Source organism: Megalops cyprinoides, chromosome 5, assembly GCF_013368585.1.
Source record: "Megalops cyprinoides isolate fMegCyp1 chromosome 5, fMegCyp1.pri, whole genome shotgun sequence".
Classification (NCBI taxonomy): Eukaryota; Metazoa; Chordata; class Actinopteri; order Elopiformes; family Megalopidae; genus Megalops; species Megalops cyprinoides.
In genome coordinates, this window is record NC_050587.1 from 400,237 (window position 1) to 415,069 (window position 14,833).

The window sequence follows — 14,833 nt, forward strand, 5'->3', positions numbered from 1 at the left end:
TGGTGGTAGTCAGTGACCAATGATCATAGATAAGCTAAATAGTACCAGTTACCCCACGTGATCAAGCGGTCTATGGACAGCACCTAGTGTTATGGTGTTGACCTTTATAATTGGCAGTTTGTGACATATTGATTCTAAAAAAGACACACAAGGCTTAATTTGATCAGCTGCAGCTTTCTTTTTCAAAGAAAGTTTTCAAACAAATTCCTACCATAGACTAACCAACTAAACACATCACATGGCTATTATGTTGGGTGGAATACTTATTTGCATTGCACTGAAATATTACCAGCGGCATTTGGCTTAGTGTTACATGAGAAAATTACAGGTCTTGTCATAGTAAAATATTTACAACATGCCATTAAGGCAACAGTAGCAGTGTCTCAAATTTCTATATCAAAGTGTCCTGACTTCTCCATGAGTTAGTTGTAGTGTAAAACACTCATTGGTGAAAACTGGAGAGTAGTATTCCTACAAATAAATCCTCACTGGAAAAGCATAAATACACATTCATATACACTAGAGAGCTGCCGACATTTCTTGTATCATTCACACATCAGTTGCATATCATGTGAAGTCCCATATTTAGATATATGTATGTGAGATTGTGTACATTTCTATGTCATTGTTCATGGCTGATGCCAGCCCTCCATTTGCTGAACATGACCATTAGAGGGAAGCAAAGACCACTTCACAGCAAACCACATTCATCACTGATATATACTGCAGCATAGTTTGGAATGTTGGACTGACAGCTGCAGACAGTATTCTTGTAGGTGTTTGGGAATTTATGACACAAACCTAATGGCTTTTGTGGGAACAACAAGCACAATCGACATGTTAAAGCATAGTGTGCAGCCACCACACTGCAGAAAACCCCCCCCCCCCCCGCATTTGGTGGCAGCAGAGAGCAGAGGAGAACCAAGCTGGGCCTACAAGCCAAGAATCTCCCACTGGGACTGCAGAGAGAGAGAAACAACTCCAGACTCCAGACCTAAAAAAACATCCTTAGCCACAGAAGCATGTCACCCAGCCAGCTGGCAGCCCGCCCCATCTTGGGCTCCTGTTCCCACAGGGAGGCTATGAGTGTGTGTTGGGGCCTTGGGGAGGGTGTGGGAGTTTTGACACCTCCAGCTCTTGGGCCCTATAATATTGCTGTGTGGAGCATGAGACACAGTGCACCACATGCTTGACGCAGAAACATTCTTGGACCTTACTGAGTCCGTGTGATTTGTCTGAAGTCTCCCCTCTCCTTTTTCATGACTTGAAATGTGTCTTTTCCTGAAGACAATCTAGGTGTGCACATTTACAGGACTGGAATAGTAAGAGCGCAAGACAAACTGCATAGCTGGTGATGTGTTGGTCCTCACAAGCACCTTGCTGAGCTGGTGATTTTTGGTCCACTGAATCTGTTGCTGTAAGGAAATGCAAAGGACACTTTCCAGCAGAACCAATTGCCCTTTGAATAAAGTGAACAAACAAACAAAACAAGGAGTAGCCCTTCCACCTTGAGACTTTCAGACAGGAAGTGACCATGTCAACACAGCACAATTGGAGTCCAATAACAATAATAGTTCAATACAAAGGTGTTGCCAAGTATTATACAGACACTGTCATAGATGCATAGCATCAGCTATGCATTTGGGGGTGTAGGGGCAGCAAATAGGAACTGGTCTTAATGAGAGGGCAGGAAGCACAGCTGTTGGTATTGGTTTGGAAAAGGCTGTAGCAACAACTTAATGATCGTTTGGAGCAATACACCCTGCTGCATCTATATTTCAACATGTCCTCATGTTAGATTCTGAAGTACATTATTTGTCATTAATGAAGTCTCTCCATTAGGGCGGTATTAGCAGTAGTCTGAGGGACCCCCACCTGCAGCAGAATGAATGAATCTGCACGTCTCATGGGTGAGTTAGGCCCTACCAACATGTCTCACTTGCCACACCACCATGCGCCTCAGATAGCTAAAACAATGACACACTCATTATAAAGGCACTGGGTAGTTTTTTTAGCATCAGAGGAAAATAGTTATTCAGGATTTTCCCCCTGGATACAGAAAGAGTCCATCTTGGTAACACACATGTGGTTGGTGGGGAAGGTGGAGAGGTTATAATTGTAATAGTTGGTTTTATGGGTGTGAATGAGGTATGTGGAAAGATTCAGGTCTTGAACTGTAGACTGCACTTTAGGCATTGAGCCAAATGCTGGGTCAGTTTGGCTGGACACAAGAAGAAATGGAGAAAACAAAGTTCCTGAAAACTATGCAATATTACACTGTTAATTATTAAGGCACACACACACAATGCTGTGCCTCAAAGCTGTATTTAAATAGTGCTGAAGTACCTTTTGTGCTCCACTAGGATGGTGCACAACTTCCAAGCTAAAATCTGACAGTTTGGATGCCACCATGCATTCACCCTGTCAGAGAGTCCAGAGACAGCGTCTGTTTACTTGTCTCACACCCAGGGTACCTCTTTGTGATTGAACCTGAACATCCTAAGTCTTCCTCCTCTCCTCTCTAGAGAGGGTATGTGCGTGTATATGTGTGTGTGTGTCTGTGGGAGGATGGGGGGGGGGGGGGCTGTGCACTTATGAGTTGTGTCATCTTGTGATGTGGAGGGTTAAAAGCAGGGAGAATGGGCCTTTAGTCTGCTTTCCCAGGCTGTCAGGAAGGTTGGATTTTTTACACCATGACCACCGTGTTGGCTTTTCCTGGGGAAATCCAAGACAAACACAGACCGGTAGGGGGAGGGGAACAGGAAAACTGAGCCTAGGAGGGAGGGGTGGCAGCCTTTAGCACAGGGGAGGGGGGCAGGACACACAGCCCACACAACAGGAGGGGGCAGAGCTTGTGGGACTGCAGGAAAAGATGTTTACTTTGGTCTATCTCTCCCATCATTTCCCTTTTGTCCCTGAATTTTCCCCCTCCCTCTCCTTCTGCTCAATTTGCACCGTCTTCTCAGGGTATGTGAAATGCCCTTCCCCCACACACCAACAGGCACACACACTCTTTCAACACCTCCCTTCACTCAGAACTACTTCCAGTATTCTCACTGTTTTTCACCTTGTGAGTGCTTACACACTGTCTGTACCCTACTACACAGTCAGAAAACTACAGACAGAAAAGCAAGACGCAATTTTGATGCCATTACGGTGGCGGAAGGATCCAAGGTGGTGATTCTAGACCACATCAGAAGAGAGATACCACTTTCCAGCATGTGATTAGCAGCAAGTAGAGGAGTGAGAAATGTTCACAGTTTATCTGTACATCTGAATGTGTGTGGATATGTGAGAAAAAAGGTGTGAGGTTATGAGGTAGTGCATACGAATGAAAGGTCTGACTTTGTAAACTACTGCATATTCTCTTTAAACCTAGCTTTTGACACTGCTGATCTGCTGGTATGCCTCTTTAACCTGTGGACGAGGAAAGAGTTTGAGAAGGTGAGATATGTTTTTCTAAAAGTGAGGGATTTGTGTGTGTGTGTGTGTGCACTGTGTGTGAATCCACTGTGTGTACATGGGTCTGTAGGGTAATATGAGATTCAAGGCAAATTCTCCTCTCCCCCTTTCCCTAGTTGCGTGTGGTGGCCCATAGGGCCTTCTCTGACATGCAAGACCCCCTCGGAGGTCTGCTGCATGTCCTGGAGAGCTCTCCTGGTGTGCTGAAGGGCAAGACCACGTCTCTGGGACACTTTGTCCTCATGGAGTTTGTGCGCTGGAAGCAGAGCCATCCCCAGGTCAGCCTGGAGGGCAAGCCACCAGAGCAAGCTCAAACCCTGCAGCTCTGGGCCCTGAGGCTCCTCACGGACAGCCAGACCAGCCTTGTAAATCCTCTGATGGAAATCTACCAACTGGAATCCCTGGATCGAGGCCTGCTCTTGGGTCATGTGGACAAATTGTTGGCCTTAGGCTCCTACAAGGAGGTGATTATAGGGGTGTTGTGGAGGCCATGAGTGGAGAAATGGGAGGTGGTGGGAGTCAAAGAGGTCAGTCTGTCCTACCATTAAACTTGGTAGAGACTTTTCAGTGTTTGAAGCCAAATTTAAGAGGATATTAGCTAAGCATCAAGGTGCAGTAAAGGTCTAGAAATCAAATCTTAATTGTGTTTCAAGATGGCAGTCAGGCACAGGGAAGCTGCAATTTCAGATGTTTTTTGGCACATCACTTCCGCTATCATTTTACACCGCTGGCTGCTGTTATTTCCCATAGGTGGTGCTGATGAGCATTAAACTGAAGCTGCAGCAGGACTTGGACATGGAGCGGGTAAGGACCTCCCAGTGGTCACACCCTTTGCAAGCAAGTGCGAGTGCAGGAGCATTGACAGGGACTTGTGCAGGACCAGGTGTGCGTGTATGTGCATTGATTTCCATTGTACATTCCATGTACATTGGTTTCTTTCCATCCACAGGTATGCATCCCCCTCATCCTTCAGAACAAGCTGCCGCTGGCTGAGTCATATGTGCAAGGCAGTAGCTGTCTAGAGCAAGCGCTGGTGAAGCTGCTGGACTCCTGGTGTGCCCCGGACTTCAACTTGGCTCAGCTGTGCAGGTACTACTACTACTGTTATTACAACTACTACTGTTATTACTACTCCTGCTGCTTCTACTACTACTGCTACTATTACCAATAACAATTATATAAAAGGTACAATGAAAGAGAAAATGCAAATGCTAGGTAAATCAATTAAAAGTAAACTTAAAAAGGTGTGTCCTTAAATGATGACTAAAGGCCTCCACTGACGGTGACTTTCTGAGTGTTAAAGGAAGGGAGTTCCACAGTTTGGTGGCAAAAAAGTAAAGGCCACTTCCTCAGCCCCCCCCCCCCCCCCCCCACCCAAAAAAAAAAAATTAAACTATGCACTTGCTTAACCTGGTCTGGATCATGAGAGGATCAAGTCCACAGTTCTCCCTGTATTCACATTCTGCAGTTTTTTAATCAGGTCTGGATTGTAAGACAGGATGATTCACTTACTCGCCCTCCAACCAACCAAGCACTATGTTCACATTCTGCAACTTGTTTAATCTGGTCTGCATCATAAGAGAGACTGGGGGACTGGTCTACAGTTCTCCCCCTTTTCCTGTTCTACACTTATTTAATCTGGTCTGGGCTGAAAGAGAGGTCAAGAAGGGTTTGATGAGTGGAGTCGGTGCTGAGTGCGCTCAGGCTGTGAAGAAAGGCCTAGGCAGAGTGGACTTGGCTGTTTACCAGATGTAGCTGGTGTGACAGCGTTTGAGGTGTGATACTTAGTAATATATGTAGGTGTACTTTTCTATGCATGTGAAACAGGAGTACTGCCCCTTTGTTTGCCTTGCAGGCAGTTCCCAGATTTATCTCTCTCCCAGCACCAAACTCAGTGCATTCATCCCAAGATGCTCAGTAAACATGTGTTCCGGCTAATGGAGCACTTCAGCATTGACCCAGGTGTGTGTGTGAGTGTGTGTGTTTGCGTGTGTTTGCGCGCGTGTGTGCGTGCGTGTGTGTGTGTGCGTGCATGTGTTTGTGTGTGTGTGTGTGTGCGCATGCATGCATGTGTGTTTGTATGTGTGTGAGAAACCAACAGAACAGTGTCTCACTTTTATTGACGTGATTCTTTTGTGTCATCAAGATCTGTTTTTCATAAAATTTGAAGCTCAGTTAAAAAGTGTTTCCTCTTGCTAAACTTACTTTGTGCTTCAGCCCTGTGTCCCAATTCCATCACCAAGAGGAAGCTGGACTCTCTGAGATTCCTCATGTACAAGAGGTTTGTGGAGGTGAGGTATAGGCCCCTGTCCTACTGCTCCTGCTCCCTTTCACATTCACTTAACATCAGTCTCAATTGTGCATAGGCAAAACTGATAGCTGTCTCTGTCTCCCACAGAAGGGCATGTCGGAGCAGAACTGGAGTGACCACATTCAGGTAGGAGGTGGATGTCACTGGAACATATACTTACCAGATCATATTTATTTTGCTAAAGTTGTGTCATCCATAGCATTCAGACCTCCTATCCTAAGAGGGTTACAAGTTTCCACTTAAGGTTTTTGAGGCTACAGTATCTTAGGCCCTGTTCATACCTGGCATTAACATGTGTCTTGGGTGATCCGATCACAAGTGGACAGCACTAAGTACAGGTGTGAACGCACCCAAGATGCATTGAGGACGCATTTAGATCCGATTGCTCAGACCACATTCGGAGGTGGGAGGAAAGGAGTAATTATCTTGCGTTAAGCCGTTTATTCTCCATTGACCCCCATTATAAAGAAAAGGCTTAACATGTCATTATGGACCAAAACAGCCACGTATCAGGACTACACTTCTCTAACACGTTTCTGATCATGAATACATTTAAGAACCAATATGACGACCCCATGGGTTTAATATAAACACTGCCGTTTTCATTTAAGTTATAGGAACCCGTTATAAAGACACTGCTTGCAGCTGGCCTACAGGTGGCCTATTGGGAATAGCTTACTGCAAATATTCATATTTAACCTCTTACGACAACACTTGAGCTACAGCCTACGCTGGGGTGGTGATCAGCAATGTGTATGACCAGCAATGTGTAGGCCTACTGTTGCAATAAGGAACATTATGGCTTTTCTGCCATTATAAGGAAAAATCTTAACGTGGCTTAATGTACCTAAACATCGATCAAAGACGACCAAATTTCTCTCATACATCTCTTGTCATAAACACTTTCACATATCAAAAAATTAAAACCGAAATCCAGGATGTGGTTTCCAAGGATCCAATATGGTCATTATCCTACGTTAAGCCTTTTCCTTATAATGGAGAGGAAAACGCTTAATGTAAGATAACGTCCATACTCATAGGATTTCGGTTTTGATTTGTTGATATTTAGTAATCATTGATCGCTGTTTTGGAACATTAAGCCACGTTAAGCCTTTTCACATTAAGCGTTTTGGAATGTCCCTTCTTCCATAACAAGCGTGCTTCGGTTGTAGAAAAGTAATTTATAAATGTATTCACAATACTAGCAAACCAGCAAACACCCTTTGATATTAAACTACATTATGAAACATTTTCATTGCAGTGGATAACGTAAGAAACTTTGGAAACATAATATCTTGCTTCTATTCTTGCTTAGCCTATTTAATTCTACCATGCTGGCAAGGTGCCACACAAATACGGTGAAGTTCAAAATGTTCTAATCTAGTGTTTCTGCTTTTTCCAACGATAAACAGAATTTAACAAAGCATCAGCTGCAGCTGGGTTAAGGGTATTTAATTTCAGTGATGAACGGAATCTAGCTTGCTAGTCAACTACGCTTTCATTACAGATACAGCACACACTATTTCATAGTGACAGTCATAACAAGATTCCTTCAAATAGACCTTTAAATGATGCGTAAACTTACATTTGCAAACGGAAATGATGTATGTGTTTATTTGCGTATAGAGCAGAGAAGTGAGATCCGATCACAAGTGGTCACTCGAGACGCATGTGGAGACGCATTTCAATGCCAGATGTGAACAGACGTACTTAGAGCTGTCCACTTGTGATCGGATCACCCAAGACACGTTAATGCCAGGTGTGAACAGGGCCTCACAGTTAGTGTCTGGGTATCTGTTCCAGGCTAAAATAGCCAGGAGTGAGTGTATGATAAGCTCTGTGTGTGTGTGTGTGTGTGTGTGTGTGTGTGTGTCATTCTGTCGGTCTCCAGGCTACAGTTGGGGACAGCCCAGAGCTGCAGGTTCAGTTAGTGGAGCTGTTGGTGAAGTATGATGGCATCAGCACTGCTGCCCGATGGTCACTGCGTTACAGGGTCCCCAGAGACAGACTTCCATTGGGTGTGTGGGACACACAGCAGAGCCTGCCACCCACACAGCAGTAAGTACATCTCTCCGTTTGTGTGTCCCCTTGTCTGACCTCACTGGTTGTGGGGCACTTCAGGAGGAGGGAGGTCCTCCCTCGCTTCTCTTCTGTTGCCTCTGACACAAACACTTCCGTCTCTTCCATCTCCGCTTCAGTTGACACCCACACCCATAATTAAGTTGTAAACCAATGGCAAATGGCACTGTCCTCCCCAACCTGAGAACAAATATTGACATCCTCACAGTGAATGCACCCAGCATACCTCTTAGACTGACAGAACCCTCCCAGTGACTCACACAGACACACGCGCACACACAGTCACACATCGTCCCACCCACCCATAAACACTCACACACACACACACACACGCACACACACACACACACACACACACACACACATACACATACTGACACTCTCATTCACCCATACGCACACACACAGTCACACTCATCCACCAACCCACAAACATACGCTCACACACTCACACACACACCCTCACACTAATGCTGCGTTCCATTTGCCTTGGAAGTCAGACGTCGGAGCTGGGAATGACGTCACACCCGAGTTGACTGCATTCCAGCACAAAAAGTCAGAAAACCAAGATGGACGCCTCCAGGAAAAACTTTGTTGTGCTTGCTCTTTTGGAATATAGACAACTACAGAACAAATATGAGGCCCTCCTCAAGAACATCATAGAAGAAGTTATATCCAGTAATGAATGAATGGCCTGGCGAACTTAATGCTAGCTAGTTAACTAATATTAAGTTGCTAGTTAGCAAGCAAACAGTACTTAAGATCAGAAGTCATTACCTTGACTTGCAGTGTGAATGTTAAAATTAACCATTTGTTTAGAAGAGACATGATGAAGTGGTATTTGTTTGATAGCTAGCTAGCAAAGTGCGTGAAAGCCAAATGAGCTAGCTAGCTACTTGCACATTCAGCTAGTACAAAGTACAAATACCACCTTACATACACAAATCTAGCTAGCTAGCTACAATACAAACAAAACAATAAATGTAACTAGCTAGCTACTATCACATTCTGCTGACAAATACAAATATCCCCTTGCAAACAAACACATAGCTAGCTACAATAAAAAAACAATGAATGTAGAAAGCTAGGTAGCTTACTAGCTAGCTAATTTGGCTTTCACACACTTTGCTCAACTGTCATATTACTAATAGCTAGTTAGCTATCAAACTAATACAGCCTCATCACGTCTCTTCTAACTAAATAGTTAATTTTACTACAGACACTGCGAGCAACCTGTTGTGACAACTACTTTAAGCTAGCTAGCTACCCCTGACCCGCCACTGTTAGCCACAATACCAGTTGATAACAACGCATTACGCGGTATTCTGTGCATACAGACACCGTAGCAACATGTCCACAGATAGACGTTAGACAGTACTGTGTGTACAACTGATGTAATGTGACACAAATAAGACAGAAGTGCTAATAAACAGTATAATACTACAGCTTTCACCACTGTTGATGCCCAGAACAGCCATCTTGGATTTTGAAGTCAGGGTTGGTGAGCTTCCTCCGACTTTCCGAGTCAGAAATCTGACTTCAGGGGGCGTTCCAGTTGAAATTTCCAACTGGGAACTCAGAAATTCCAACTTCCCAGTTCAAATGAAACACAGCACACTCATCCACCCACACACACACCTTTATAAACTTCTTCCCATTTAACCCTTTTGTGTGTACAGTTACTCTGGTGCGATTAGCCGTTTAGCATGTAAAGTCAAACTGGTGTGATTAGTACACTAGATTGGAAAATTATAGCTAATGTTAGCTTTGAGGAAACAACGATTTAACCCACTCAGTGCCATTGTCGACAAAAGTCGACAAAACAATGAACGTTCTAGAGTGCCAAGGGCAACTTTAGTCAACAGAAATGCATCAGCAATGAAAGATGTCATTTTATCCAATCAAAATAGTTATACTGCGTAATGGAATAAAATGATGAGTCAATAATTTGTGCCAATAATTATATCATAATGTGTATTAGTTATCAGCATAAAATTATCAACAAACTTAAAAATTAGGAGCGTAGCATAGCTTCTTATGTGGATACCGCTAAGGTGGGTTTTAACAGAACGTAAAGCAAAGCAAAGCAAACTGAATGCAAAGCAGCTAGCTAGCTAGCTATACAAGTTTATGAAATGTCTTACCTCAAACTCTTTGACATACGCAGACATTACTGTATATGGGGCTGACCGATTGACATTGCTTAAAAAAACTGGTTGTCATTTACTTGTATAAAAATGAATAAGTTAGCTAGCTACCTTACATTACGCTGTCAACTTCACATAAGTGACTGTAGGAACAGGATATATATATATATATATATATATATATATATATATATATATATTTATATAGCCAGCAAAGTCAACAAAGATGATCTGTGTGGTTGTTGATGTTTACCTAATTTGCATATCCGGTCCTATAAAAGCCAGTTTCCCGGTCATTATTATTGTAGCGTGTTATCAGCGATCACAGAGCGAGAGAATGACGAGTGTTGTATGAAGCAAGTTTTTTAGTTGGGACAGTGACAGCAAGGAGGAGTTTTTGGTTTTGAAGAAGAGGAGCTGGAGGGGATGCTGGAGAGTTTTGGGAGTGAGTAGGTGGCTGAAGAGGAGGGAGAGGAGGAGGGAGAGAGGGCGCTCCAAGGCAGCGGCGAGTGGGGTCAGGTTGATGCTAGCTTGTCCGGGAGACAACTCGGCACCTCTGAGGGAAGAAGAGGATGGGGGTTTTCAAGCCTTCCCAGGCCTGGTCCACAGCGAGTATGGAGTAGCAATGACCCAGTAGATTATTTTCTGTCCATGTTTTCATCTGATATGATCGATCTGATGGTGACCGAAACCAACAGGTATGTTGAGGCTGTGCGAGCTCTCGAGCAAGCACCGAACGCTCGCCTGAGGGAATGGAAGCCCACAGATGCGGCAGAGATGCAAGTTTTTCTTGCTATATAGATTAGTTTAGGACTTCTGAAAAAGCTGAAAATCACCGATTATTGGAGTTCAGACAGTCAGTCACTGATGTGGACACCGAATTTTTCCCGTTTCATGTGCCCGAAATCGATTCCAAATCATCAGCTCCCTGTTTACATTTTAACGACAGCGTTTGAGAGTTGAGAGAGAACACCCAAACTTACGATCCGCTTTTCAAACTTTGACCTCTTCTGGACAGAGTGCTGAGAAACTTCAAACATGAGTACTACCCACGGAAAAATCTAACGATAGAAGAATCTATGGTTTCCTATCGTTTTGGAATGAAAAACTTTGTCCTCACTGATGCGAAAACCAACTACACGCACCTGTGGGACGTCTACACATCAGTTCGATAGGGCTGTGGGCATAGACCATTCTGCCATTATCAATCTCCTCAGAAATGCTGGACTGCTGGAGAAGGGTCATGTTGTTTACATGGACAACTTTTATTCCTCACCTGAACTGTTTCGGAGCCTTCATAGGGCAAACACAGGGGCATGTGGAACAGTACGCCAAAACCGTAGAGGAATGCCTCCCCAGCTGAAGACCCTGAAGCTAAAGCCAACAGACCCGCCTGTTTTCTTTGAGAGTGGCCCACTGCTAGCAGTTATACAGTTATACCAAAAAGAGTAAGGTATAAGGGGCCCAGTGTTTTTAGGACTGTGAGAAAACCACTTTGTGTGGAAGATTATAATATTTACATGGGTGGTGTGGACAGAGCAGATCAGCTCTGCATCTACTAAGAATATGGACACCGCAGTGTGAAGTGGTACCACCGGTTCTACCATCATGTGAAAGAAGTAGGCTTAGTGAACGCGATTATGCTTTCAAGCACAGTAAATATTTGTAATAATTTGACTTATGTGTAGTCCCCTTCCATCTTGTTAGTCATTGTTGGAAATGCCTTTAGATATCCTTTTTCGGCTATTTTACATTCCAGTAATACAGGAATAATATGGCTAGAATTGGAGGTACATGTCTCTTCATACATGTAGTTTTGCATATTGAAAGAAGCAAGCAAGAAAAACTTGCATCTCTGCCGCATCTGTGGCCTTCCATTCCCTCAGGCGAGCGTTCGGTGCTAGCTCGAGAGCTCGCACAGCTTCAACATACCTGTTGGTTTCGGTTCACCATCAGATCGATCATGCCAGGTGAAAACATGGACAGAAAATAATCTACCGGGTCACTGCTACTCCATACTCGCTGTGGACCAGGCCTGGGAAGGTTTGAAAACTCCCGTCCTCTTCTTCCTAAATTGTAATTTGTAACGTATTCTGTTAGATTACTCAAGGTAAGTAACGTAATCTAAATACTTTGAATTACTTTCTGAACAACTGTTTTTTAAAGAATGTTTATCCGGCTAAGGTTCTGAATGGTTATTTTTAGAATGTTCACTTAGCATTGTTGTGGCTAACATTTTGGCACCCCCATGTAAGTCTATGGGCATTTCATCGCAGTTTCTTCAGAATTGTACATGTTATTTCAAAAACTGTACATTACACTAAAACATGAGTTAGAAAAGGTACAAGCCACGCTAAATACATTGTGAGTGAAAAAGGAGTAGCTTAACTTAATGTATAATATGCGTAGTGTACAATTGTTGGAGTAATCACAGTTTTCAACATGTGAAATTTCACTTGTTTTGTCACTGTATCTACTCGTTAGCTAGTTAGCTTTAATACTAAACCTACTAGCCTAGTAGCTAGCTGAAGAGCTAATCCAGTGCAGCCAAACTATGTAAGATAGCTATGCGATCAATATTAGCTTAAATAATGGAAAAGAGAACTTCAAGATGCTTCTTAAGGTTAGAGGTCGACTCTTTTGAAGCAGATAGCAGTTTGGTTGCTGGCAAACACAGCTTGCATTGTACTGTTATGTTGTGACCTTTGCCAAATTTGAAAGTAAAATGGTCCCAGTATTTCCATGACATAAACGCGTTGCGCTGGTTGCTTTCTGTCTCACTCTCCATTCTACTGTCTTGTGAGTCAGGCAGGCTGTGCGCTTTTTTCCCTTTTTTTCGTGAGGGGCATATGGGAGATACACCCTGGAGTTGCGTATCATTGGATAGATTTTCCAACTGAATAAACATTAAATGAAAAAAATCCAATGTACTCCCTTCAGTAATATAAATATTTTTAAAATGTAACTATAATTTCATTGCCATCAATTTAAATGGTAACTGTAACGGAATACAGTTGCTCATATTTTGTATTTTAAATACATAACGCCGTTACATGCATTCCATTACTCCCCAACCCTGCAGACAAGTGAAATGAAAGGACAAGTTGAAATGAAAACCTGTGCACACTGCACATCCCAAGGACCTGGTCATTATATCTCCAATATTCCATCAATATCAGTCCATTTCCCATGATTCCCAGACGGCATCACTGTCCCCTCACTGTGTCTACCGTTGCAGGTGGTCTTTTGTTTAAATGAATTTAATTACTTTTAATTACTCATTTAATGACTCCTCTCCTGGCAGTGGTCAGTCTGAGGGTCCTTCCCCATCAACAGATCCCTGGGAGCCACTTGCATCCCACCAGGACAAGTACTACCAACTTCCTGTTCCAAAGGAGAGCGTTCACTTCCTGCACACACAGGAGGAGTTGGAGCTGTGCAGGCAGGTGGTGTTACAGGTACAGCCACCTGTATGTGATTGTGTGTGCACATGTGAGTTTATGTGATCATGTGTCCATATGCTCTTTTACTGTCTGAATTCTCCTAAAATCTGCTCACCTCACCTTCTCTCTTCCCCCTCTTCCCCTTACACACATAGACTGGGTCACTGGTGGGCTTGGACATGGAATGGCGTGCAGATTTCGGCACACTCCCTCGGCAGCGCGTGGCTCTGATCCAGCTGGCAGTGCCGGGGCAGGTGTTCCTGCTTGACCTGTGCGAGACCAGGTTTGCCCAACACGAGCACACGGTCAAATTCATCAGGGCGCTCTTCTCAGACCCAAACATCCTCAAACTAGGTAAGCCTTCAGGCCCACTTCCATACAGCATGTCTCCTGCTTTCAATCATAACCCCTTGGGGGCCAGCCTCTGACCGTGTCTGTCCATCCGTCCACCAAGGCTACGGAATGTCAGGAGACCTGAAGAGCCTGCTGGCCACGTGGCCACAGTTCCCAGCGGAGCAGCTGAAAATGGTCGGGGTGCTGGACTTGCTTATGGTGCACCAGCAGGTACATCTCGCACCCCCTGGCAGGGGTCTTTGCTGAACAATGGTGTTTTGATGTTTTATGGCTTGAGTCAGGACAGATGAAGTGCAGAAATGTGACTGAACTGGAACAGATCAAGTATAAGCAGGAGTTACAGGATGTCGCTACAGCCAGGCCTTTAGGAGTAACAGTAAGTTTACATAAAATGTGAATGGATATAACAACCTTGGGCCTGGTGTTTTCACAAAGAAGACTATCATTAACTGCTTTTGCACACTGAGAAGGTCAGACACTGGAACATGTGGACAGTGTTTGCCAATTGACAGAAATTGTTGAATTTCATTAATTAACTTAGTAGTTGGCTAAATGAATTCATTTCACAAAATTTACATGCCATATACACTATATGGACAAAAGTATTCAGACGCCTGACCATTACAGTACTAACATTGTATTCAAATACATATACTTTAATATGGAGTTGGTCCCCCTTTTGCGGCTATAACAGCTTCCGCTCTTCTTGGAAGGCTTTCGACAAGATTTTGGAGTGTTTCTCTGGGAATTTGTGCCCATTCATTCTGTAGGGCATTTATGAGGTCAGGCACTAATGTTGGACGAGAAGGCCTGGCTCGCAATCTCCGTTCCAGTTCATCCCAAAGGTGCTCAGTGGGGTTGAGGTCAGGGCTCTGTGTGGAACAGTCAAGTTCTTACACACCGAACTCATCAAACCATGTCTTTATATTCCTTGCTTTGTGCACTGGGGCACAGTCATGTTGGAATAGAAAAGGGCCTTCCCCAAACTGTTGCCACAAAGTTGGAAGCATAGCATTGTCCAAAATGTCTTGGTATGC

General features: G+C 43.9%; 1 protein-coding gene across 3 annotated transcripts in view; it reads left to right on the top strand.

Moving 5' to 3' along the window:
• The window catches only part of exd3 (exonuclease 3'-5' domain containing 3), a 47,014-nt gene that overhangs the window by 2,262 nt on the left and 29,919 nt on the right, over window positions 1-14,833 (top strand). For all 3 annotated transcript variants that reach the window (XM_036528900.1, XM_036528898.1, XM_036528899.1), the window contains exons 2-13: window positions 1,843-1,910; window positions 3,380-3,444; window positions 3,579-3,926; window positions 4,213-4,266; window positions 4,412-4,551; window positions 5,318-5,424; window positions 5,680-5,753; window positions 5,861-5,899; window positions 7,665-7,831; window positions 13,304-13,457; window positions 13,598-13,796; window positions 13,897-14,006. In XM_036528900.1, coding sequence (XP_036384793.1) covers window positions 1,886-1,910; window positions 3,380-3,444; window positions 3,579-3,926; window positions 4,213-4,266; window positions 4,412-4,551; window positions 5,318-5,424; window positions 5,680-5,753; window positions 5,861-5,899; window positions 7,665-7,831; window positions 13,304-13,457; window positions 13,598-13,796; window positions 13,897-14,006 — 1,482 coding nt within the window. In that variant the 5' untranslated portion in view covers window positions 1,843-1,885. The remainder of the gene's footprint in view (window positions 1-1,842; window positions 1,911-3,379; window positions 3,445-3,578; window positions 3,927-4,212; window positions 4,267-4,411; window positions 4,552-5,317; window positions 5,425-5,679; window positions 5,754-5,860; window positions 5,900-7,664; window positions 7,832-13,303; window positions 13,458-13,597; window positions 13,797-13,896; window positions 14,007-14,833) is intronic.